Source organism: Alligator sinensis, unplaced genomic scaffold (assembly GCF_000455745.1).
Source record: "Alligator sinensis unplaced genomic scaffold, ASM45574v1 scaffold392_1, whole genome shotgun sequence".
Taxonomy (NCBI): Eukaryota; Metazoa; Chordata; order Crocodylia; family Alligatoridae; genus Alligator; species Alligator sinensis.
The window spans coordinates 1,674,833-1,700,709 of NW_005841898.1; the positions used below are offsets into that span (position 1 = coordinate 1,674,833).

Here is a 25,877-nt window from a genome sequence, read left to right on the forward strand (position 1 = left end):
TACACAGGTGTACTGACAGAGAAAAGGGATGTGTGACTGCAGCACAGACAACCATGTCCATGCATGCATTATTCTAGCTATCCTCGATAACAGACGTGTGGCATGGGCTACAGTTCAAGATATCAGCTGGGGTATGTTCTTTGGGCCCCAGGAGGACTTGCACTTGCATTGCTAACTTATGCTGAAGCCCATGCTGCCATTTTTTCACTGTCATTTTTGACTGTGCCAGTTAGATTAGAGCTAGATTGCTACACTTCATGTTCTGTAACTACCTTTTCACTTGTTTATGTTATGCGATAGGGTGTGTAAAAGCATTACAAATCTACCAGTGGAATCACAGTTCCATCAGTTGAAACCCTAAGGGCACGTCCAGGCAAGTATGGATGTGGCGCCATAGACCCGTCTGCGGCACAGCTCACAACACACACCACACATATAGGCATTCCCTGCACTGCTAATTTGCAGCACGGGGTTTGTTTATTTTTTGACATTGGGAGGTCCTGTCAAAAAAATCTGTGCCTTAAAAAAATAGGGTGGCACATGCGGCAGTAGCATATGCTGCTGGAAACCAGAGCCTGGCTGGCTGGAGCCATACTTCAGCTGCCAGCCAGGTTCCGTGCTGCTGGATTGCCATGGCTTCAGCCCCCAGAGCCCCTCAGGGCCCCAGGTAAGGCTGCTGAAGCCAGCACCAGCCTCCCATACCCCACCCCGGCAGCGTGCAGCATGCCCGAGCATTTGTGCATGGGTGTTTCCTGAAGACAAGCAGCAGTGGCACATATTGTACTGCACCATTTGTCTCCAGGGAAATGCATGTTCCTGCTCCTCGGGATGCACCTTGAGGCTATGTCCAGATGATCGTGGCTGTGTGGTATGTGGCTCTGCAGCATAGAGGTTTGTTTTGACTACTGGATATCCACAGGTCCCCAGGGAGCCAAACATCCACTCACATCTCAATGCAACCTTAATGTGCAAGCATTTGCACAGTTTTACTGGACCAAAAATGGTGGGTTTGGTAGAAACTTCTTTTGTCTCCAATGAGGTAGAAGTGGCCTCTGGTAGAGTTTCTATCAGTTGAACAAACTCTTGCTCACTTATCTGTCCAATAGAAGCCTCCATGTTGCCCTCCAGTATACCAGCTTGCATTGATCAGGTGCTACCCCTCTCCTCTAGAAAGATGGTCTGAATCAACTCAGCTAAACTACATTGCTTTGGCTGAGCACAGATTAAACCCTTTCCTATAGCCCAGCTTCTCTCTGCAGCTGTGAAGCTGTGTATCTGGCAGCCTCCCTGACCCATAGGAGGTGGGAGAAACTGACTTGACAGCACCACTACTGCTAACCCACCCCAACCCCACTCAACCCTGGACCTGGACCTAGATCCTACCTAAAAGGCAAGTTCATGTCATTGGGGAGGGAAGGGGGACAATGGGCTTCATTCCCTGTGAGGCTGTGTCTATGCTGTTTGTGTAGAACAAATGATGGGGCCACCAGACCTCATCCCTGTATCTAAACAGTATAAACATGGCTGCTGCACATGAACAAAACACTTCAACTCTCCCCCTGCCACCTCCCTCCTCCCCTCCCTCATGATTCAGACTAGTATGACCTGGCTTTTACTAAGAAAGGAACCCCCAAAGTCCCTCCTTCCCCACAGCAGCACCATACCCTGACCAAACTCACCTGACCTGCACTGGAACTGAGTCCATCAGCTGGTGCTAGAGGGGTATGGTTCCATTACAGGCTGTTGGAGGGGATATTGACAGGTTTGAAAAGATAGAAGACACACTCTGGGTCTGCTTTCTGGCAGTTGAGAGGAAGGGAGGGAGTTTTGTGGAGAGGGGATGTGGTCTCCTGTAGCAGACAGCTAAGAAGCCCTGACTTGTGTCCTTGGCTGCTGTCATCTGTCTCCAGGCAGCAGACTGGGAGTGTGCACTGGGGGCCCCCTGCCTCTGTCCTTTTAGTAGCATAGGCTGTCTGTAGGGCCTGGCTGGGTGCTTTGCAGTGCTTCTACAGTGTTCTACCAGTTTGGTTTCCAAATGCTCAAACTAAACTGCTAAACTTCCACTGGTTCATTTGACCGCTTGCATATACCCACTATGTCCAAAGTCCATTTAAAAACCATGCCAATCTGCTTGGTAGAAACCCTAGAAAGCACATAGTGCTTAACAGAAGGCATTGTATAGTTTTCATAACAATCTAAATGACTTTAAGAATTTTGAGTTACTTTTTTGAGAGAAACTTCAGACACTTAGGAGCCTGAGTTATACTGAAAGCCAGTAAGACAAACTTCTAAGTAGCAAAGTGGCTTTTAAAACTGCACCTTATAAAGATATATCAGTATCCCCAAATGATCTTTCTGATAACTACTCTTTTTAAAGAAAAGAAAACTTGGTAAGGTATACATTAAGTGATCATATATTCCCCAACTGTCTGAAATGGAGAGAAATTCATGTGATTGAAAATCTCTTTTTAAGAAATTATATGATCATGTTCTAAGTATAGCATTGCTGTTTTATCATGCACAACTTCTTTTGTAAATAGTTGAGAAATTGAGTTAATCAGAAATTTGGGGTGAAATCATCACCCCCCCAAAATTGTTAGGATGTTTTTGCCATTGATTTCACTCCCTAATGTCCCACACCATATGGATGACAATTCCATGTGGATTGCCTTCCCTTTTAGGTAAAATGAATTGAACATTTATTTAATTTAGTTCTTAAAAGGGAAAAACTTAATAGATTGAGTCTTCTGTAGTACTTAATTAGCAGATTGAGAAAATGTAAGAATTCAGACTTACTACTAACTGTCCTTTGGGATATTGACTTTTTTTGATCACCATGTACAATGATAGTACTATGTTTTACTATCTAGTACAAAGCATGTAAAAAATTCCACAGTTTTTTTTAGATAGTAACATATGTTAACACTCTTCAAATATTTCACTATTTATGCCTCAGTAGTAAAATGAGTAGTTGAGATTTAGGCCTCTTGTTTTTGGTTTGAACATCATAGCAGCATATTTTAAAGACCTCCAGCTACATAGAGACTGAAAAAGCAGAAATCCTTACTGGTTTTTTTTTTTATTAAACATATGTTTCCAAGGCAATTAATTCTCTTCCATTAGGTAAGAAAGTAATTCTAATATTTTAAAATCTTCAAACAGATTGGTGTGTGTGTGTGTGTGTGTGTGGTTTAGTTCTGTAGTTGTTTCACTTGGCTGGCCATTTAATGCCATGGCCATTTTTATGTTTGTATCTTTTTAGATACAAATTGCAATGCACAGTTTAGCAAAGAATCTAAATGCTGAGTGACCAAGTGCTGCAGGCTTTTGAATGACTTCTTGTTTTTCTTGGATGTGTGCCATATCTTCAAGGTGACAAACAAATTTAAGATAATGACTTCCTACTTCCACCCTTTCTTCTCATCAGTTTTTCTTATTCCTGAAGATTTCAGATTGATCCTATAGACCTTAGTATCTACATTTTCCCCTCTAATTTGATGCACTAAATTGTGGGGCAGGAATTAATGTGTGTCTTTCTCAGAAATGGTGCCTACGTGCTAGTGAGAGCCATACTTAAAGTGCCTGAGATACTACTGGAGACAAGAGGCTCTAGGTTCAAGGACAGAACAAGTATACCTTACAGGCAAGAAAACAACTAATTGCTGAATGTGAGCACCACTTGTTTCACAAGTGTAGACAGGCATGTACTGTGGATGTCACATTACACGATCATGATTTTTATTGGAGCAGTATATCTCCATTAAAACCAATATGTCTCCATTACACTACAGCGTGGCAGGTTCCAATTCTTTTGTTTACCTCTCAGGGATACACTGAAAAAGCTCAATAGGTAGCAGAAGGTAGCTTTCTTTTTTACTGACAGTGCTCTAAATGATTAATGAATAAAACAGATTACAGAAGCAAGTAAACTAAATGTCTACTAAAGTTATTGACAGCTGTTAAAAAATGAGGACCACATTATCTGAGCCAAGGCTCTTGGAAAAGTGTAAGACATAAGGCACAGACAGAAGTGATGGTTTTCACCCAATCTGGCCCCTGAAAGTGCTCCACAGCCATGGCCAAAAACAAGTGTACAGCTGCAGAAAAAGGGGCCTGATCCCTATTGCATGAGGGTTCAGATGGTAATGCATCAAAGCAGAGTACCTTCATTAGCTTGTATCCGCATACACTGGGAGCAGGCTCAGCTGCATCAGCTGAGCCCTGCTCCTAGTGTTGTTTTCAGAATGGGGCAGGGGGGGAGGGAGAGAGAGAGCTCATTCTGGGGATTGCCCAGCTGGTACTGGAGGGTGGGGCAGGTGAATTGGAGCCCCACAAGGTTAGGGGCTCCAGTCCACCCACTCCTCTGCTCCAGCATGGCTGGGGGAACCCCAGATTGAATATACTTCCCCTGTCTTTTCCCCCTTCCATCCTGAGGGAGAACAGGAGTTGGGGGAGGGGAGAGTGCGTAGCCTAGGGAAGAGGCTGCAGACATACAGCCTCTCTCCCTGAACCCACTCCAAAGTGGAACTCAATCACACACCCTCCCGACCTAACAGCAAATGTCTGTTGGGTCAGGAAGATAGGTCTAAATCATGGTGCTTTCTGTAAAGCGTCATGAGTTAGACCCAGGAGCTGCACTTCTGCCTGTGTCTATACTGACTTAATGTTAAAATAGAAGTATCAAGCAGATGGTAGCAGAGTCGGTAAGTATTCTTTGAGAAATTGTGATGAAAAGACCATATTAGTAAATGAATGTTACTGTCCAAGGCCCTGTATTTTGCTCTTAACATGGCAAAACATCAATGGATGAGTCAGTGAAGCTGTAATATGCTCTTTGCTGTGTGGCTGATTATAGCAAAAACATGTCTGAGTTTGACTGCCTGGACAAAATTGTGAACCAAAGCCACTTGTAGTGGAGTTGTCTTGCTTCAAAGCATAGGGAAAAGCTTACCATGGCAAATGACTACTGATGTGTTTTTGGTTTTTTTTTTATAAATGAATGTTTTAAATTATGATTGATAGCTGTGTGTGTGACTCTAGTTTGGGGCTGTGAAGACAGGAGTAAAAGGAATATTTAATATAGAAATAGGGAATATTTAACATTTTTTGGCAGTTAGGGCAGGGAATTCTAGCAAAATGTGGTCCCATTGTCACACAAGGCTAGAGACATAAAGTAGGAGAGCTCTTGACTTCAGTGCAGCATTTTAACCTACTAACCATATCCTTATCCTGGAACACTGCAGCTCTGATTTCTTGATCACCTGAGTTTATACCTTTCTTTGCAAAATGGAAGAGGTGAGAGCAAAATGGGGGATAGAGGAAACAGAAACATGATTCTTCTAAGCATTTGTTATAGCAGTTGTACCTTAGAGACTGAGAGTTTTGTTACAAGGACCCTTAAATGCTCTGTTTCCAGTCCATTTCTCTGTAACTCCCACTTTAGTATCATATATCACACAGTGTTATTCTGACAACTACTAGGCAGATCACACCCAACCCTTTATCCTTTTTAGGTTCCTCACTACCCTGATCATTGACTCCTGTACCTGTCTCAAATGCCTCAACACTTTATTCCAATATAGTTTTCTTCATTTGCCTGTCAAAGACAGATGAAGCATGAATGACTGCTTTGGAGGGGAAATAATTTCAGCTACAGTTTTAAAATTGCTCGTTTCCCTGTTGGGTTCTTTCCTTCCTTTAAACTCTCAGGTCCTAAACTATGGTTTTTCCATCAACATCCTTATCTACCAAAGCCTTAACAGCAGTTCTACTGAATACATGACCATATGTTTTATTACTTCTTGCCTTCATAATTCCTCCTCCTATTGCCTCTCCAAGTTTTGTATCCAAAATCTGTCCCTTCTGATTTCTGCAGCATCCCTTCTTACTTTTAGACATGAGTCCAAGCATGTGTATTAAATAACCAGTGTTCTAGCTTCATGCAGTTTCAGTGGCATGGTTCATGGTTTTATCTCTTCTTGTATTCCTAGCCAATCCTCTTGTCCTTTGACTCTTGCCTGCTCTTTTCAGAGGTGTTCCAGTGGTCGCACCTTCCTTCAGCTGTGCACCAATGCCACAGTTTCCATGGAGCTCCAGAACCCAGGGGGTGAACAATGATGCTATTTGCCTTCCTTCTCTCTCTTCTCCCCCTACCCTGCATTCAGTGTCGAGGGAGAAGAGGGGATGAGTATTGGCCATGATTCTCAGGTCCTTGGCTTTGAAGTGAGTGGCTTTTCCCTCCTTTTCCTTGCTGCTGAATTCAGGATGGGAGAAGGGAGAGCAAAAGGATCAGTTATGGTCAGATCCCATGCCAGCCAGCTCTCTGAGTTCACTGGCATCCAGGGTCATGGTGGAGGGGATGTGACTACACTCCGTTTAGCTACAGAAAGCACGTGCAGTAAGCTGTCTTCACTACATTTTCCATGCATCCAAAGGGGTATGGCTACACTCCCCTCACTGCAATCCTATTGTTGGCACTGGATTTATGACTCAGATACCTTGTTCCAGGTGAACCCAAACCCTTAGACTGACCACAACTTCTCCATTCAGTAAAAGACAAATTTTATTGATACACGGATAATAATAATGCAACAAGACATACAAAATAACCCTCCCTTTATCCCTCCTCTCTCCCCCCCACCCCCGATTCTATACCTACCAGTGCTAGGGCTGTCAAAGACAGCAGGTACGTGTGGCCAGTATGCGAGCTTCACAATGTGGTTCCTTCTGGGATGTCAGATGTCAGCAGCTGAAGGTGCACCCTCTGTCCATGGTGGACTGGGCACCCTTTTCTGCTCTGAATTCCCTCCTTTTGTATCGTTTTCTTCCTTTAATGACTTAATTCCCAGGCATCATTGATTGGTCTACTTGTGGTCATCATACTGTCCACATTCTGTCCTCTCAGCGTATTCCTCTGTTCTAACAAACCCATCACATGCCCACATCTTAATTTGGTTATTTACTGGTCTCCTAATTTGGTCTGTCCACCAGAACCGGAAATCCCAAGGGCTCTCCAGCTGGTCACTATGACCTGGCCACCAGAACAGAGTCACGTTTTGGGGGTCTCGGGGAACACGGTTCATGTTTTTAATTTCCTGGCCTGTGTGTCTGTTGGCTTCAGACACAGTGGGTCTTTAAGGAAACTTTGTCACTAACAGGCTTTTAGGAACCAATTAACTCTTGCTGTTGCCCTGGACCATTGTTCTAATGCAATATTTACTTTACCTACAAGCCAGTTCCGAAAAGCAAGTCTCTAAATACAATTTTCTCGCTATCACCCATGGCTTTTGTCTTTAACATTAATAATCTATTCCTTGTTCTCACAACAGCATCTAACAATATACCTTCCTGTTGTCTTTTTTACTAACTCTTGTTATAAAATACAATTATAAAACCTCTTAAAAGTAAGTTGTAGGCCAGTTCCTCCCCTCCATTTTTATTGTTAACAAGCATTCATTTCTCTCTGAGTGGAAACAGCCGAGGGGACTACTGGCCAGTTAGTTCAACTTCAGTTCTTTGCACAATTGTAGAGACTATCTTAAAGGATAGGTTGTCAGAGCAATTTATAGCTGTAGATTGCACAGATATACAGGAAGTAGCAGGGTTTCACAAAAATTGATCATGCTGGGACTTTGAAAATAAGGTTTTTTTTTCTTTGTTTGTTTATTTGTTTTACCCATTCATTAATGTGTCCCTTCTGGACTCTCATGTCAGATACGTATTATGTTTTTGTACTTGGGTTATTAAAATCTGAGTCCAGCAGTTTGTTTAACAGAGGTATTTAGCTTTTAAGGCAAACATTACTTTTTGTTATTTAGAATGTTTCAGTTCTAGGTTTTGTTTCTTTGAGAACAGAAATAATTTATATTTCCATCTTCACCTGTCTCATGCTTTCCCAATGTGTGAATGTTGTCATTAGTTGCCTGCATTGCTATCATTTTCTACAGTTTTACTCAGTTACTTTCCATTGCCAAATGCAAAGACAGGAGAAGGCAGTGGGAGGTTTTACTTTTCCCTTTTCCTTTCCACCATGAATGGAACTGAGGTATAGGTGTCACAAAGGATTTAAAGTAGAAGATCTGAAGCACTCATCACTCTTATTTACAGGTACAACTGTGGTTTCTTAAGTGTACTGTAGAAAAAGGACAGATATTGAGCTACATTGCCTGGTCCAGGTGATCATTTTACCAAATATTTTATTTCCCACCAAGAATGGCCTGTTGACTTCAGGAGATTCCCTTTGGTATCTAGAAGCAGAGTGAGTGAGAGTCTTATTAAGGAAGCTCCCACAGTGAGAATGTCTGCCGGCTTCTGTTGACTTTTGACTCCTTCTCTGAGCTTGTATGTCTTCCCCCCCCCCCGTTTTTTTTTAGCGTAATAAAAATTACAGTAGTTTACAAAGACCTTTGATGGTGCTCAAGAATATATTTTTTCCAAAAGAGCAAATATGGGCAAATATATTTTTTAGTGCCATTATGTCATATTTTAGTATGGGAAACGCATAGTGCTTTTATTGCTTCAGGAAGTTTTTGTACTTTATTATCAAATCATTTTATAATGCCAACTGCTTTTGAAAAATAACCATTGCAGTTCTCCATCTCTTCCTCTAATATGGTTGTATTGCCATCAGCAATGTTATAATAAAGTGCAGTCAGGCTAAACTAGCTGCAACTGGATTACTGTCCTGTGTACACTCTGAATTCACTGTCTCAGTCAGTCATGCTTCAATCTGATTAGGCAACAAGTATATTGGATAATTTGGAAACAAACCTATAAAGTTAAAAGGAAAAGAAGAAAACAAAAAACAAGAACTGCAGAGTGATGCACTAGATAAAAAAAAAAAAAAAAAAAAGCCTTTTGGTGCTGAAATCAGGTTTGACCTGATAACTCCAGGTTTGAAAATGTATTTCTAATGTACTGTATTACTTGTACCACCCAATAAGCTTCTATAGAGACAAATCCTGAGGCCAGTATATAGTCCATGTAAATGAACTGTGTACAGGGAGTCTCCCTGGGGTGAAGGGACAGAGACAAAATCCTCTTTAATACCCTGCACAGGCGTCTGTATATTATGCTACAAGTTATCTGGAAGAAAGAAAAATGATACGATATGTATTTAGTGCATTCAGTCTTTCATTGGTTTTAAGTAACAAGTTAGTGCTAGCCTTAAAAGGAATATACAATAATATTGAACATGAGAGAAGTTTCTTTGTATTGAAGTCTTCAGGTAAACTCTTACTCCATTTGTTCTGGAAGAAAAACTCTAAGCAGGTCCTATTTTTCCTTGATAAAACTCAATTATATTACATTCTAGTGCTTCCTTTCTCTGAATATAGAGGAAAATGTTCTACAGTATTTTTCATAACTTTCACCAGGTTCCTATTCAGTTCAGTTCGTTGGAAAACCACTGTAATAGATTATTAAATATATATATATATATATTTTCTAGGTTTTACCAAGAGCTTTTCCACAAAGGCACAGTGCTTTAATGATCAGTTTCTTCCTGGGCTAAACTCAAGGCCATGCTAATTGGAGGTCATTACAGTTAAGCAATTTGGAGTTTTAGGTGAGTCTTAGATTGAATTGGGGACATTGGTAGAGCTTGTGTTTATCAGACTAGATTACTTTCCCTATCTTTGCATCAGTTTCCTGATAAAATTATCTCCCATTCTTACCTCCTAAAATACAGAGTGAAATCCTGACCCTGTTGAAGACGGTGGTAAAGCTGACATTTATTTCAATGGGACCTAGATTCAACCCACAGAACAGACTTTCTGTTGAAGAAATCACCAAGAAATCAATCCACTACCAGTTGCATTGGGGCAGATCCTTAACTACTGTAATTTTTTGTAATTCCACTGAAGGCAATTTCAGGAGGAGCCATGACAGTTAAGCATCTGGCCTACAAATACCAGAGGCTCTTAGTGTTAAAAAAAAAAAATCTCATCTAGAATTTTTTGTAATTTTAATGTTGTTCATTTTTCCTATAGCAGCAAAAGAGCATTTTCTCCCCCCAAACTATTTTAAAACACTTTATTTGATGTGACTAAGATGTCAGTTCTCTATAAGTATTTAAGTGTTTGACATTTTACAAATGTAGATATGCAGTTGATAGCTAATAATTTAGACCAAAAAGAAAGGGTTGTCTTTGTACAGGGAAACCACCTTCATAATGACTTATCTGAGGGAAAGTCTACTTAATGGATGTTTTTTCCTTGGATCAAATGGTTTTGCCCTTATTCAATAAAAATATGCCATTTTAATATCAGCTGTCATTTATCTGTTTCCTGTTTATTGGGAATCACTTATTTCCTGTTCTGCATAAGAACTGGAATATAGTGCTTGTCTACCCTGTATTGTTGTTAGTAGTGTAACATGGGCTGGGTAAACAGAACACATGCCCTTGGTGCTGTCTAAGGAGAGGAGCACCAGAAGGATGTGGAAAGGGGGTGCATATCAACCCGGGCCTGTTTGCTGCAATCTTCCTCACTGCCTTATGCCTGCTGCCTTGCCTTGTTTTGCTGGTACTTTTTGGTTCAAAGAATCAGCAACCCAGGCACAGGCAATGGCTTTCATAGAGCACAAAGCGTTCTAGGAATTGTAATTTTGTAGAGCAGAAGTGGAGTTTGCTGTTGCAAAATGGAGGTGAAGACCCTGATTTTTGCCACTGAATTCAGCATTTTTGTGTTTTGCTTTCTTGACATGGGCTTCAGCACCAAAAAAATGTGGTGAATGATTCCCATCAGAGGGAACAAATTCCATTGCTAGTCTAGATAACTACGATTCCCAGAATACGATGTACTCCATGGCACTGTTCAAGGAAGTAGGAGAGGAGGGGGAGAAGAGTGAGACAACTGCCCAGGGTGCATTTTTTCCATGATACACCTCTGATGACTGACCCAGTTGCAGAGCGGTACTTGTGTCCAAAACAGGTTCTGCAACTGTGGAACATGACCTCCCCTACCGGTCAGCACATAGCAGATATGTGTTTGCTGGGCTTCATTACTTCTCCAGTGTCAGTGAGCCCCCTGTTGTCACCTGCACTGGACATTGTGTCAGGGAAGTCAGCTAAATTGGCCAAATTGCTACCTTTTAATATGGATCTTTTCACAATGTAGTCAGCTCTCCAGACCCTTTCTACTAATATCTTCACTATATTAGGTTCAGTTTATAGTTCTGGGGTTGTTTCCTTAATGGCCCAGAGGGCACTGTAGCTTCTAGTGATCAAGGTTGTGTAACTTAGGGCGTGGACAGAAGTTGCATTTGTTGTGTGATTGGTCACCTGAAAGCATTGTATAGCCATGCTGTGACACACATGCACAGCTGCAAATCGCTTTAAAAGTAAATTAACCATTATCAGATGAGGGATCAAATGAAAACACTCTAGAGCACCTTAGGGAACTTGTTCCTTGGGTCAATCTGTCACATGATCAGGGCTGGGCTGATGCAGCCCAGCTTTGCCCCCAGTGCTTTCTGCAGGAAGAGAGAGGGGAGGGTTGCAAGCTGCGACCTGGGGTTTGCCGAGCCTGAGCTGGGGATGTGTGGAGAGGAGCCCTGCTCATCTTTCAGTCCTCCCCTAGCCCCCTTCCCTCCCCTCCCCCCATTTCAGGCTGGGCAAACCTTAGCCCGCAGCTCGTTCTTCCTCCCTTCTCTCTTCTCCCTTTCTGCAGGCAGCACTGGAGCTGGGACGGGGGGTTGGGGCTAGGGGGATGTAGGCAGATTTTTCAGGTTTGAACGGCTCCAAAATGGAGCTCAATTTCTTCCCTGCCCCTTTCCCCTGACCCAATAGGCAAATGTCTGTTGGGTTGAGAGGGGCCATGGGCAATGTGTGGGGCCTAAGATTGGCCCTTGCTGGTCAGGGAGTGGGAGTGCCGAGAGAAGTGCTGGCCAGTGCCCACCCTGAGATTGGCACCAGCCAGGGAGTCGGGGTGCCAAGAGAAGCGCTGCTGACACTTCCAGTTTTGCTGCTGGCACTTCCAATTTTGCCACCAGCACTCCCAGAGTCTGCAGTCAGCCACTGGAGTACCCTCCCCCCTGGTCAGCGATCTACCACTGGTGCCCCCCCCCCAGACTAAGGAGGTACCAGTCGCCCATGAGGGGAGCCTTTAACTCACGTTGCTTTATGTAAAGTGCCATGAGTTAAAGCAGGGGCCTGCACATCTGTCAGTACCCTTGGGGGCTCCTATCTGTATCAAAGGGCAGCTGTGCCAGGCACTGTACAAATATACTAGTTACTAGGGTGAGGGAGATCAGATTTAGGCAAAACAAGTTACAAAAAAAATCTTGAGTTAAATGGCTGCTGGAGGGTAGGACTGGTTAGAGAGCCTGATCAGATTAACTCTCTAACAATAAATACCATTTCTGTTTAAAAGTTCTCAGCCACATCTCTTAACACACTCAAGTAAAGAAACAAAAAAACAACACTGCAAACAACTTTTCTAACAGATCAACTTTAAAAACTTTTTTGCTGTCTATTTGATGAAAGAACATGTTAGACACAGGACTTCAGGCAGAGACTGTTGTTCCTTTGGAAGTATATTAGTTGCATAGGTTCCGTTTGGAAGACTCTGAAATTTATCAATGTAAAAACAATTCCGAGTACTATTTGTTTGTAAGTCAGAATAATTTCTTGCTTTCTTAATGTGCTATATCATTTTCAGTCCTTATTGCCTTTCTATTTGTTTTACCCAGTGGTATTTTTAGTTTAGGGCTGGCTAAGTATTTTGTGACTACTGAACTGGTAAGCATTTTTTCTACCCTTTCTGACAGGGACTCAGCAGTTACTCATGTTTCTTTTTACCCAGGGTTTGAGTATGAAATCCCAACGTTTCCTGAACAGCTGATATGCACCAGTTTGGTGTATTGGCACTTATTCCTTAATTTGGTTCTAATGCTGTTTTAGAGATCTTTATTTATATTAGTTTACTTGCATGCATAGGGGCCTGAGTACCTGAGGTCACATACAGACATTCCATTTTGCTGAAAGAAAACCCTTTCTTTTGGGATGAGAGAGATGTACCCATGGGAATAGCTACAGTTTTGAGATTTCTTGTGGCAGCAAACTGGCTCTTCCACAAAAAGTTAGATTGGTTACTTATGAGGACAATTCTCCTTCTACCAATGTAACTTGCACACCTGTATACTTCTGTCAGGAGAAACAGACTGAGCATCCCATAGTCCTTCATTCTCTTTCCATCCCTCCAAGGGAGAGGGAGGGAAGGATAGCAGTGGTTCAATGACACCCCACCCAGGAGCAACCTGTCAGGGAGCCTTGTAAATGGGGTGTCATTCTCCTCAGGTGGGAAGCCTCCCAGAGCTCTGGGAATGTTCTTGCTGTTAGAAAAGAACCCCAGTGTGGTACTCTCCTGTCTTCAAGCCTGATTCTGGGGTCCCAGGCTTTGAATGCTGCCCCTGCTGCCTAGCTGGCCAGGTGCAGCAGGGGTTGCAGAGCCCCGCAGTCAGGAGCTAGGGCCAAGGTAGCTATCTCTACCCTGGTTCATGGTCCCTCAGGTTTTAAATACTGTGTGTGCTGCTGGGGAGCTTGGATGGGCTGCACAAAAGGTAATTTAAAACTGGGGGACTGTCTATTGACTGTCTCCCTCCCTGCAGGGGAAAGGACAGATTAAGTAATGGGCTCCCCTAAGATAGGGGTGGCCCAGGGAGCAGCTTTCTAGTGTTCCTGGGCTGGAGAGTTCTCCTGTGTAGCTTTTCAACTAAGGGGGTTGGAATATATGTACACTCAAACTCCTGGCCTAATTTTCTACTGGTAAGAAATTCTTATGGGTAGAAATGAATGTCTGTATGCAGCCTATGACTAGGGTATGGATGCATTCTTGAATTGTGGATGTGTTAAGCAAGAAGGTAAAGTATCACCTTTTTCTCTTGTCAGTTTAATTTTTGCATGGCACTGTTCTATACATGGGACATGATTAACTTTTTTTTGCAAGAATTATGTAGATTGTTTTCCCATGCCATCTTTCTATAGACTGGTGGTGCTTAAAGTTTTAGCTCTTCAGGCCAATGGCGGGGGCTGGTCTGCAGCCTGAAATGGGCCCCATGCCACCCCTACATCCTGTGCCTGCCTGGCCCCATTTGTTGAGCTCAGGGTCCAAGGCCCTCTTGATGCCCCACCCAGTCCCACACACTGGGATCAAGTTCCGGGCCTCTGCCCCACGTGCTGGGATCTGGTCCCAGGGCCCTACATCACCCTCACCTACCTCTGCGGAGTAGGATCAGGAGCCCTGCACTTCCTTCACGTGGCCCCGCATACTGGGATTAAGCATTGTGCCATGCTGTATGCTTGTTTTATCATGCAAGGCCATAGCTTGTGGGGATTCCATGGGAATAGCTGAAGTTTTGATTAACTGGACTTTGGCCAAATTTAGATGCAAGCTAGATACAGAGGACTAAATTTTCTGTCATTGGAAGTTGGTCAATTAGATTTGAGCTACCCCAGCTAACCAAACACAAAGAATTTGGCTTTTTTTTTTCTCAAATGGGAGCTGATATTTTTCTTCCTTGTATTCCTGTAGCTGGGAAGAGAAAGGCTATTAGTTGTTAACATTTGGAAAATGCCTTAGTGACCATTGTGATGCCCCTGCATACTTAATATTTAGATCTGGTCTTGTCAGAGGACTGTTTCCTGAATTGAAACTTACAGAGATTTTTCCTCTTTTGAAAGAGGGTGTCTTGCCTATTGTGTTTTCTGAAAGACCTAACCTTTCTCTTTCTGACTTCAGTGTTTGTATACCTATAAGACTTATCCCACATAGTCACGTTATTGGAGATGCTGTTGTCAGTTTGAGAATTCCTGCATCACAAGCTTTCTTTCAGAATTCACCTAGAAACTTGGGCAGTCAAAATAGTTGCATTCCTTTGAAGAAAACTTCATTTTCAACCATTATTTGACTGATTTGTAGAGTTGGAAATGCCCATGGAGGTTTTCCTTTGAAGCATATGATGGGAAATATTCTTGCTGTTGCAGAACTGATTGCAAATTTTGTCACTGATTTTAGTTGAAGGATTCAGTGGGTCTTCTCACTTTGCATGTATGGTTAGTGGTATAGAAGTGTTTATCAGTGATATAAGGATTGTCATGTATTTCACTTAGGCTGCAAGAGAGTGTGAAACCAAAATCCTTTAGCATAGTCATCTTTAAAACGTCTTCTATGTGCTTCTCTAGGCATGATATGATCTCTTGGAACTCATCTTTCAGGCTCCTACTGTGTCTCAATTTAATTTCCTTTTAAACACCTACATCTGTTGTGCTGAATGCAGTGAATTGAACTGACTTGCAATAAAATTATATTTTTTGTTTTTACTTTTCTGCTTACCTTTGTCTCCATATCTACTTTTTTGTACGTTGTGATTTCCATGGAAAGGGGACAATCACATCTTAACTATCTGGAAAACAGCACTACAGTTTTGGTATTAAACAAATAGATTATCACTTATTACAAAGAAATTGGGGTTCAAAAGGTTGAAACTGTTCTAAGATCTGCCTTATAATACTTAGGACAACTGGGTGCCACCTGATGACTCAAATGCTCCCATGATGCCAACTGCTCTGACCTTCATCACCACATGGTTAGGGTTTCTGAGCTATTTCATGTCTGTTGTGGTTATGAGATGAGTCTCCTTAGGAATCAGGATAGTTTTTCCATCATGGCCTTGGTATCGTTTAACAAGGACTATCCATCTGTGTTAACTGTGTATATGTTGCTTGTTTCCATCCTTTATTCTCTTTTTTATCCTCATGGTAAGTGATATTTATATAGATCAGAATAACTTCTGTGGAAAAATGTGAGGCAAGGATTTTTGTGTGAGATATCTTCTAGGTGGCCTGAAGAAGACGTCTCTGCATTTAAGCCTTGTTTAATTCTATTCCATCATGCAGTTGGTCCAGTAAAAAGATGTTACCCACAAAAATCCTTGCCTCAACATCACTCAAAAGCTACTGTGAAAAAGCTATTCCTAAATAACTCTTTCTGAATACTTCATTCTAGAATCAAAGTATCTCAATTCTAGTTTAATTAGCACACTTCCAAACTACAGTAATTATTTTGGCTTAAAGCACATTCTCTTATAGTGTTCACACAGAGTTCTTTTGGAATAGCTTAATTTGCAATTACTATTCTGGTCAATTTTATTGTGTGGACAAGGTATATGATGTAACATAGGGGTTTTGGACAGTTGAAAGATGGTCACACAGTGAATCTTGAGTGTTGCCACTGGGAGTTATAATACAATGGCTTTGCTCTGGGCCCAAGATGGGCTTTTGAAACGGACATACCATTTAGGCAGAAGTTACTCCTATAGGCTAGGGACAGACATTAAAAAAGCCTGAATTGATTAAATATTTGCAGGCTAGGCTAAATCAATTTTGTAACCAGACTGACATCGCAGAAATGCAGGCATATGCCTGCAGTGGCTCAGGCTAGAAGCTGGGGGGCACTAGAGCAGCACTCCCTTCCCTTGCACAGAGCTGAGCTGTGGGGGGTGTAGCCAGGCCCCAGCAGGACACTGTGATTAGGGAGGGGTCCCCCCCTTGATAACAGAGCATTTATTAGCTGTGTAACCAGCATTTAACACCCCATCAGAAAACAAAGCCTTGCTCATTACAAGCCCTTCTTAAACAGGTTTTTCCAAAGGAAAATGCATACCAGCCTCTTGCTGCTTTAGTATTCATTCCATCCAGGAAGAGCACACACCAACTTCAGATGCTTCCTCAGCCTGATGAAGGGTTTTTAAACCCAAAAGCTTGCTTAGAATTTTTTTTCCAACTATTTAGTTGGTCAAATCAAAGATATCAGATTTACCCAAAGATCCTTGTCTGCCTTTTCCAAAGGAAGGAATGCAGGGGCATTACCATCTGAGCTGTTGATTATCTCCAAAAAGCCCTAAGCAGACATTGTCCTATCTGCCTTACACAGCATTAGCTAGCATACCACATGCTGGCTACAGTACGTGCTGTGGGAGAGAGGAAGAAGGAATCTCTGCTTAAGCAATGAGTGGTGAGAGGGTGGGGAGCAGGGCATGGGGAAGCCAGAAGAACTTGCTGTGCCTGCAAGTCTCTGCCAGAGCTGTAGCCAGGCAGCAGAGGGGAGGGGCCAACCCTGCTGTGGAGCAGAGCGCCCTGCCCAGCCCAGAGAGCATGCTGGGATGCTGAGGGTGTCTGGTTTAACTTAAACCAGCAAGGGGTCTGGGTCAGACATTGCATAAACTGGTTTGACCCAGATCAGTTAAGTCTGATACTATTTTCAACCAGGTTTATCTCAAACGGGCTTCAGCCATTTTCAAACTGGTTTATGTGCACTGAACATCTGTTCTGTTACAGGTTTAAACCAGTTTCTGATCACTTAAACTGGTTTATGTGTACTGTCTGTCCCTAGCCATAGAAGAGAATGTGGGAGAAGATACTGGTACAGGTGAAGAGAATGTTGTATTTGTTTTCTTTTCTTCCCTTACTGTTGTTTCTGCATTGACTGTTCCTTGTACCACATCTGAAATGTTTTTCTTTTGCTGAACAAGCTGTCACTTTACACAGCATACATTTCCCAACTCAGGAGGAATAGAAGGGTGTGACAAAGGGCCTATTTCTTTTTTTTTTAAGAGTAATACCTCATTTGATTTGTATGTTCAAACCCTGAAGACTTGAAAGGTGGGTTCCTCTACAATTGGCTTGTGTTTAGTAAAATCAATCTAATCCTTATAAAATGTTGCCATAATAGTTTTTACAAATGAGGAAACCAAAACCACAGAACTCCTTTTGCTGCATTCAGTTCAGTTTAGTACACTTGTCAATGGGAAGGTCCTGGGCTGAAGCTAAGGGTTGTTGTAGGTCAAAGATGAGGCTGAGCTGTGTGGAGAAACTTGACAGCACCTGCCTATCTCAAAGCTTGTTTCTCTCCAGTGTTATCAGCCCATCATCCGCATGGCTTCACTAACAATATTTAAAAAAAAGAAGCATTTAAAAAAATAAAAACAGTTCACGTTGCTTTCCTCCTCCAAACGCTTGTGTTTTTACAGCCTAAAATACTAAAAGTCTGTAGCAGAAGCATAGAGAAGAAATATAGGGCCAAGGGTCACCTGGAGAACATATTAGTATGTTTATCTGGTTAGTTAAAGCCGTGACACTATGAAGGTGCAGAGAGAGGGAGCAATAAGGGCTTTGGGTTATGTGATTTGAGCGATAATGAATGTCACCTGGAGCACAGAGATGGGGAGTTTGGCACTACTCAGTGCTTGTGTATGTATTTAGAGTGAATGGGATAGTGTGCTTTAATATCTGCAAAACACCTTATCTTCTGTTTTGATCCTCTTTTTTCCCATGTGTTGTGACCCTCTCCTTTATTGACTGGCTACCCGTAAATGCTGAAAAATGTATTTAAAAATGCATTTAGTCCTATGAATTGTTTGAATGCTTTTAGTTTTTCCAAGTAAGTTACTGCTTTTGTATTAATGGCCTCATTGTGCTTGTTATGAGAGATTGGGGAAGGGTTTTTTTTAGAAATGAAAAAAAAAGTAAAATTAGTAAACTAAGCTGGTGGTGATCGTCTTATTTTTTCTTCCCTTCCATTTTATTTATTTACCAATCGACCCCCTGCTCCCCTCCCTCCACAAAGAATGGCACCGTTTATGGTTCAGACACAAATCGTAGTGTCCGTTCTATTTCTATTGTACTCACTCACGTGTCAGCTTGAAGGCTTGCGTGCCAATATAAAGATAACATTCTGTCCATGATGCAGCTGTAGTTGGAACTAGTTCAGGCCTCTCTCGTCACCCCTTCAGTCTAGTAGGAGCAAAACAAAATCACCTCTTCCCTGAAAGTGCATTTCATACATCTCCATCTTTGTGATGGCACTGGAGTCAATATGTAGCAGTTGGCTCTGCTACGCTTGCACAGACACAAATTGAGTCCGACAGGACTGATGTCTCATGGACTTTGCTGTCATTTGAAATGCTGGCATGAGGATGGTAGTGATGAAAGGGGGAACTGGTGCCTTCAGCACTTTGCCTGTGAAGATTTCTTAGATTTGTATTTTTTGATAGCAGTAGCTGATTTGAGAGGTAGTTTTACAAAAGAGATTGATAACAGCAGTAGATTTCTAACAGCTGCTCATCTTTTCTCTCCTTCCTTGAGTAGATTCTTTCAGCATTGCACTGTACTATAAAACAGGCTCTTCATACCACCCACAAATCTGTAAGATCTATCTAGTGGAATGATAATGAGTATAATTTTTCCTCCTCCCTTTTGGTTTTTATCTTCGCTGCATGGAAGCCACTCATGCATGTTAATGAAAAAGATAGTATCTGTTTTTCTTATTGTGCTTAGGCTAAGTTTCAGACCTGCCAAAGTATATGTCTTACAATTCCACAGAAAAGCACAATTAAATTGCAGTGTTATTTTAGTGACACAGTCAGGCTATTTTGGGATATCTCTAGTATTTCCTGTCAGAGGGAAGCATTTTTATGCTCTGTAATTTTAACATGGCTTGGGTAGGTTAGTTTAACCAAGAATAAAACAGATTTCTGCTTAAAGGCAGGTACTTGTATTATTCATTAGTGTTTTATATATCACGTGAAATTAAACTGAATTGGAACCTGGGCTCTTTTTAATTCTTTCTGTTCAGCATTGCATAATTTTAGTATACAACTAAATCACAGCAGAAATCTAAACCTCCTTGCACTTGTGGAGGCTGGCTGAAAGTTTTGAACTACAAATGTAGAGCTGGCAATGTGCTAGCATTGCAAATCTAGCATTAGGACTAGTCTGAGAAGGAGATTTAGTCCTGTTATTCCTACCTGCTGCCAGGAAATCAGGTTCTAGTATGTTGTTAGTTAGTGGATTTTTATCTGGGATATTGAATCCAATCCTAAACCCTTCTTTACAGCATGGTACTTCACTCTAGTGATATATTAAACTAATACTTCATTAGAAGTGACAGCTCATACTCATGAGGTATTACTCAAAAGGTTGTGCTAAACAGGTGAGAGAAGATTGAATGTCTGGAACATGAATTTGGGTGAAAAGATGTTCTTGGGGGCAGGATGAGCTTTGGTTCCAGCATTTTGATCATCAGTGCTGACATCTAGACTATCTTCCTTTCTTTGGCATGCTATAGTTTCTTTTCTTACCTTTAAATTGTTTTGCCTCTGCTTGAGAATATTGTGATGGAAAAAAACAATCCCACTTAAGCATATTTCTCTTTCTACTCTACAGGCTCTGAAAACACTTCATCTGAAATTTCAGACTGGACAGGCTTGCAGTGGCTTCTAAGCCAGTGAGAACGAGGCTGCCAAAGCATGCTGGTGCCAAGCTGTCGGATGATGCATGTAGCCAGGCCAGTGGTGGTGCTCCTGTGCTTTCTACTCTACGCTGATGCTGAAAGTAAGCTTTGCTGTTTATTTGTATGTAATCCTTGGTCATAATGAAGAGTTGTTTTCAGCTGGCAGTTACTAAAGGTCTCTGCATAATTCTCCATTTGAATAAATCTTGTGACACTGTGAGGTCCTCCCTGGCTTATTGCCAGTATTTGAAAGGGATTATTTATATGACTTCCTCACCATTTTCCCTCTTAATGCCCCTTTTCTTATGCATCTAACAGTTCCTGCTGTTCTTTTTTATGTCAGTCAATAGAGACACTACTTGTGAAATTATATAGCAAAAAAGAAAACAGAATTTTGCAAACACCGTTTACTCCTATTAGAAACTTTTTAAGTTCTTTAGAAATTTCTTTTTAAGTTTAGTTAAAAAAAAATAAATAAAAATCAATATAATATTGAGTCCAATTAAAATTCTAGACCCATTGTAGCTGCCACAACAGCTGTTCTAATGTATTATTTGCGACAGCTGTCGTGGAGTACAGTAGTCAAACAAATCAAGCAGAACTGACAACTTTGTGGCTGGGCTAAGCATGTGGCAAATTCAGTGAGGACAAGCAGCTAAGTTCTGTGTACTGGACTAATTTTATGAAACTGGGGTTTTGGTCAATTAGCTTACCAATTAATAGCAAGATAATATCTTCTTTTTAATTAGGAAATCATTAGGTCTACCTCATTTACACGTGTTCTTTCTCCCAGCTGTCCTGTGGCTTTTTTGCAAAGTTAATATATGCATAAGAAAAGCTTAATTGCCTCCACTTGTTGACATTTGGTTTACTTCTAGCAGCTCAATTCACTTGTTCTAGCACTATTTTTCTTTTGGATATACTTGGGAACATAAGATAAGTGTGATTATCACAGCAGCTCCCCCTCAGACTCTTGAGGAAGATTGTTGCATCTTTGCAAAACAAGAATGCAGCCTAATTCAAATAATTATACTAGCATGAAGTTGTTTTAACTGAGATCAGAATTAGACACAAATTTAGTAAGAATAACTCAGGTCTCATTTAGGCTGTAGTGAAGACCTCTGTATCATTGTAGACTCCACATGGACCAAATTTCATTGGGGCAGTAGGTCTAAAAATGTTTTCATTTCTAGGTTTTACTAAAAATGTTTTATAACTGTAACCCCATGAAAGTGAAATAAATGGAAAATAAGCATGCACAAAACATACGTGTTTGTACAGTACTGACAGTTGAGAATGTTTGGGCCTTTTCCAAGTAGTTAATGACCAGCTGGGATAGTTGTGTCTAAGGGGAAGCCAAGGACATTTTAACACTTTAGGCAGAAAATAATTAACTGGGAAATGGCCCAAACATTGGATATGTATGCTGTTTTAAAACACCACTTGTTTTATAAGATGAAATCCATGCTTAGTGAACAATAAGCTTTAGCATAGGATGTAGCTTTTCTGTTTAAGATGACGGAAAACTGGTGGAGCTGAAGTGAAAAAAATGTGTTTCTATATTGCTGTTTCTTTACTAAACAGATGACTGTTTGGAAAAAGAAAATCCAACTGCTCAGACTCCCTTGTCAGCTCTATAATCATGTAAAAATAGCTTGGTTTCCTGATCTGGAATAGTTCTCAGTGGGAAACAGAAGCTCTTTCCTTATACCAAGGACCTTCTTTCTTTTTTGTAAAGCTTTTTAGGGGAAGGAATTTATACCCAAGAGGCCAGTGTAGTATTATTTTCAAGCAGGCACTACTATAGCAGCACTTTAAGGATTTTAACCAGAGGCATAGTTAACATGTTTTGTGTGCTGGGCAGTCTTACCTGTCTCAGGGACTCGAAGATTTTGGCTGCTGGTGCTGTTGCATTGCTTTTTGCCCTCCCTTGGCTGCTGGTGCTGCTGCTGTGGAGTCTCACACCTGGCTGCTATTGCCAGGGTGCAGGGCTGCTACTGCATGGGGTGAGGATGTTGCAGCTGCTACTGAAAAGACTCCCTAGAGAGCTGCCATTCTGGCAGCCTCCCCGCCCCCAAGTTGATAGTCGGGGCTGGTCCCTCAATCACCTTCTCCAAGTTATGCTCCTAAATTTAAAAATGCTTCCGGGTTAGTTTTCTAAAATCATAGCTTTCCACTTAAAACATGACACTGGGCTCTTAGCCACTCTTACTAATCATGGCTGAAGGTTTTGTTGCTGTTGAGGCATGTATTCCTAGCTTATGGTATCAGGATGTAGACTAAGGACTGTAAGGTGAATGCTTTAAAATAAGGGTGTTTTCATACAGCAGTAATTGTTAGTGAACCTGGACAGGCACTAAGATATGGTTATGGTAGGTGTGGTGGTACATAAACCAAGATAATTATATCCTGGTTTATATAAAATGTAATTTACAGTGCCTTTAAAAAAAAAATCCACAAATCGGCCATAGACCTACTAAGTTCTTTGACAGAGGAGCTGACGGCTCATCTGCTACACTTTTGTGTAGGTATCCTGGCAGTTAATGGGCTTTACCAGGCAGTTTCAGGAAATGAAGGGCAGCCAGACAAATAGGCATATATTAAGTTAATATCTTGAATGGGCTGATAGCAATACAGTATCAGCTATTGTTATCGCTCACTTGAGTATTTATTGCTTGGTTTTGTTAACAGTCATTAAAAAAACAGGGTGTTTAGATTTGTGACAACATGAATTAAAAGCAGTATATTTTAGAACACAAAGAAATGTTGATAAAATGTCAGTAACAAAACAGAAATGGGATCTTTACATTTTCCTTGGGAATTTGCTTCTCTAAAGAAAATTAAAATTTCTTGAACTAAACCCAGTCACATTGTGTACCAGGCATACTTCTTTACTTAAGGCTCTCAGATGACATTCAAGAGTTATAAGCAGGGATCCAGGTTTTCCATTCACCATGGAAAATGTGGTAAAACCTGGATTTTCTCATTTTTAAGGAGAAAAACATGGGAAATGGTGGCCCTGCGCCACCCTAGCAAAAAGACCCCTGCTCACCTGGCAGCAGCAGGGGAGATGGTGCGGAGTTGTGCCCCACGCTGCTGCTGCTGGGTGGGCAGGGGCACTTCATTATGTTGGCATGGAGCTCCCAGCAGCAGCAGCTAGCTTCCCTGCCCAGCCCTGCTCTGTCCTGCTGCACTGGGTCCTATCTGCTGTCATGTGGAGGCCTCAGCAGGAGGGCAACAGGGTGGGGAGCCCCAAGTCCACAGTGGACAGCCAGCACCTTCCCTCCCTACACAGGCTCCACTTTGGCCATGCTGCCTCTGGGGGAAGGCCAGAGGGACTCTGTGCTCTGTTCTGCCACAGCTGCTGCCATCTCTTACAGGCAGCAGCCAGGACTTGGATGCTGTTGCGGGGGCAGAGGGCTATGGACCCCAGTCCTTGGCCCCATAGCCCTGGCAGCTGGGGGCCCCCTTTGGCAGTGCTGGGGATGAGGAGTGAGGAGCACCAGCAGGGCCAGGGGGTTGTGGGTGGGGAGTGAGGGGCATTGGGAGGGGTGGAGGGGCTGTGGTGGGGTGTGAATGGCAATGGGATGGACAGGGCATTGGCATATCAGGGCTGCTCAGGACCACAAAGTAGTGGGAGGTGGGGACAGCTGTGGCTGGACCTGCATCCTGGTGAGTGAAGGGGATAAGGGGAGATAATTTCCATGATTAAAAACCCAAAATAAAATGCCAACATTTATAGGTATTTAGAATTTATTTTATTATAGTTATTGAGGCACTGGTAGGTTTCCAAATTGCTTTAAAATTGTAAATATATAAGTGAAACATTGTGTTCAACTGATATATATATATATATATAGAGAGAGAGAGAGAGAGAGAGAGAGAGAGAGAGCGTGGAGCATTTCATTTTATTCACAGAGAAGCGTGATTTTGGGGGATTTTAATTGGAGAATTTGTGATTTTTAAATGGAGAAAACCAGGATTCCTTGTTATAGGTGGGTGTGTAATCATACCAAACAAAAAATAATTTTAATATAAATGTTTTTAGTATTTCCTTTTAATTGAGCAGTTTAGTTTACCTTCTTTGGCTGAAAATGCATTTCTTACCTTGGCTATTTTAAAATATATTGATTTAATGAAGGACGTTCTAAAATGTTGCATGTTTCTGTGCCCCCTCCTCCCCTATTTTTTTTAAACTTTTTCTAAAAACCAGGTTTTCTCATTCGTGCTCATAAGACAGCATGGAACAGTTACATAGTGAAAGAACAGTATGATGTGACAGATAACACGGAAAATGCATAGACTTTTAGCATGAAGTGGTGAACATAAAATGAATGTAAACATCGAAGCTTTTATTCAAATTTGAAATCTGTATAAACTTTGGCTAGGACATCTGATGAGAAGATGCTTTTCTGTTGTGCTTAGTCCCACCAGAATTGAAAGCTTCTTATCTTGCAGAGGGGTGATTGCATCTTCCCTTGACTTGAAAAATAGGCTTCAGAATTGTCTGCACAGTGAGAACAACATTTTGCTAGGTCATCCCTTCTTCCAGCAGGTCAGGCTGCGCGAAAGAAGTGCACAAAGAAACAATTCTGGGGGAAAAAAGAAACTAACAAAATAGACCTGCCCTTAGAGATGTACCTTTTTGTAGTGATATTCGATGGTCCAGTTCCTTGTATAGCTGAAGAAAAATCTCTGCAAAGACATGAATGTTTTGTAATCTAATTTATCTGTAATTGTTGTTCCCTTTCCTCTTTAATCAATGAAACAATGGAGAGTTAAAATTGTATGCATGTTTCTATCATTATTTTGACTTACAGTAATCAGTAGTTTTACTTGAAGCAATAATAATTAAAAATTCTCCAACAAGTGTGATTATTTTTAGTTGACTGTATCTCGAGTTTAGAGTTTGAAATGTCTATCTAAAACTTATTACAGCCGTCACTTAATTGCTAATGAAAAACTACTAATTTGCTCTTCCCTTTTTAAAAAGGGGACTATGCAGGTTCACAAAGTTCATCAGTGGCCATCGTGTTTTAGTTTCCACTGTGTGGACAGAGGATAAGTAAGTGGAAGTCCTGCATTTTTATTGAGACATCAGTAGTATCAAAAGTATTTCAGCTATTTCTGTGATCATATAACATGATCTGTAATAGTTTGAATGAATTAGCCCCCAGCACAGCAGTAACTCCATAGTAACTTTCTGCAGGTGTAGCCTGTTCATTCCAATGAACATGTATGTTTCAAAGACCCTTATGCAATAGATTTCTTCCTAAGCTATGGTATATGACTTTCTGTTATCTTTTTCTGACCTCTGTAATGAAGAAGTGTTAGGCTGAGTGCTAATGTAGAAAGGAGTAGGATTATGTAAAATGGCTATCACGGGTCTTTCTCAGAAGTCTCATTTGCAGAATATGAGAGGGGCAAAGTTTTATTTGTACTGTCGATTTAAGTATCCCCTACAGATTTTGTATTCTTACTAATCAGTGGATATTTTCTTCCAAATCAAATTTCCAAGAATCTCTCATGGTAATAAATAAATAAGTAAATTAAAAATGCATGACATAGTAAATGTCCTGCAGTTTCCTG

The 25,877-nt window shown here is 41.4% G+C and overlaps 1 protein-coding gene across 25 annotated transcripts in view; it reads left to right on the forward strand.

Moving 5' to 3' along the window:
* The window catches only part of PTPRD (protein tyrosine phosphatase, receptor type D), a 956,762-nt gene that overhangs the window by 459,503 nt on the left and 471,382 nt on the right, over positions 1–25,877 (forward strand). For all 25 annotated transcript variants that reach the window (XM_025197516.1, XM_025197518.1, XM_025197527.1 and 22 more), the window contains one exon: positions 20,222–20,389. In XM_025197516.1, coding sequence (XP_025053301.1) covers positions 20,305–20,389 — 85 coding nt within the window. In that variant the 5' untranslated portion in view covers positions 20,222–20,304. The remainder of the gene's footprint in view (positions 1–20,221; positions 20,390–25,877) is intronic.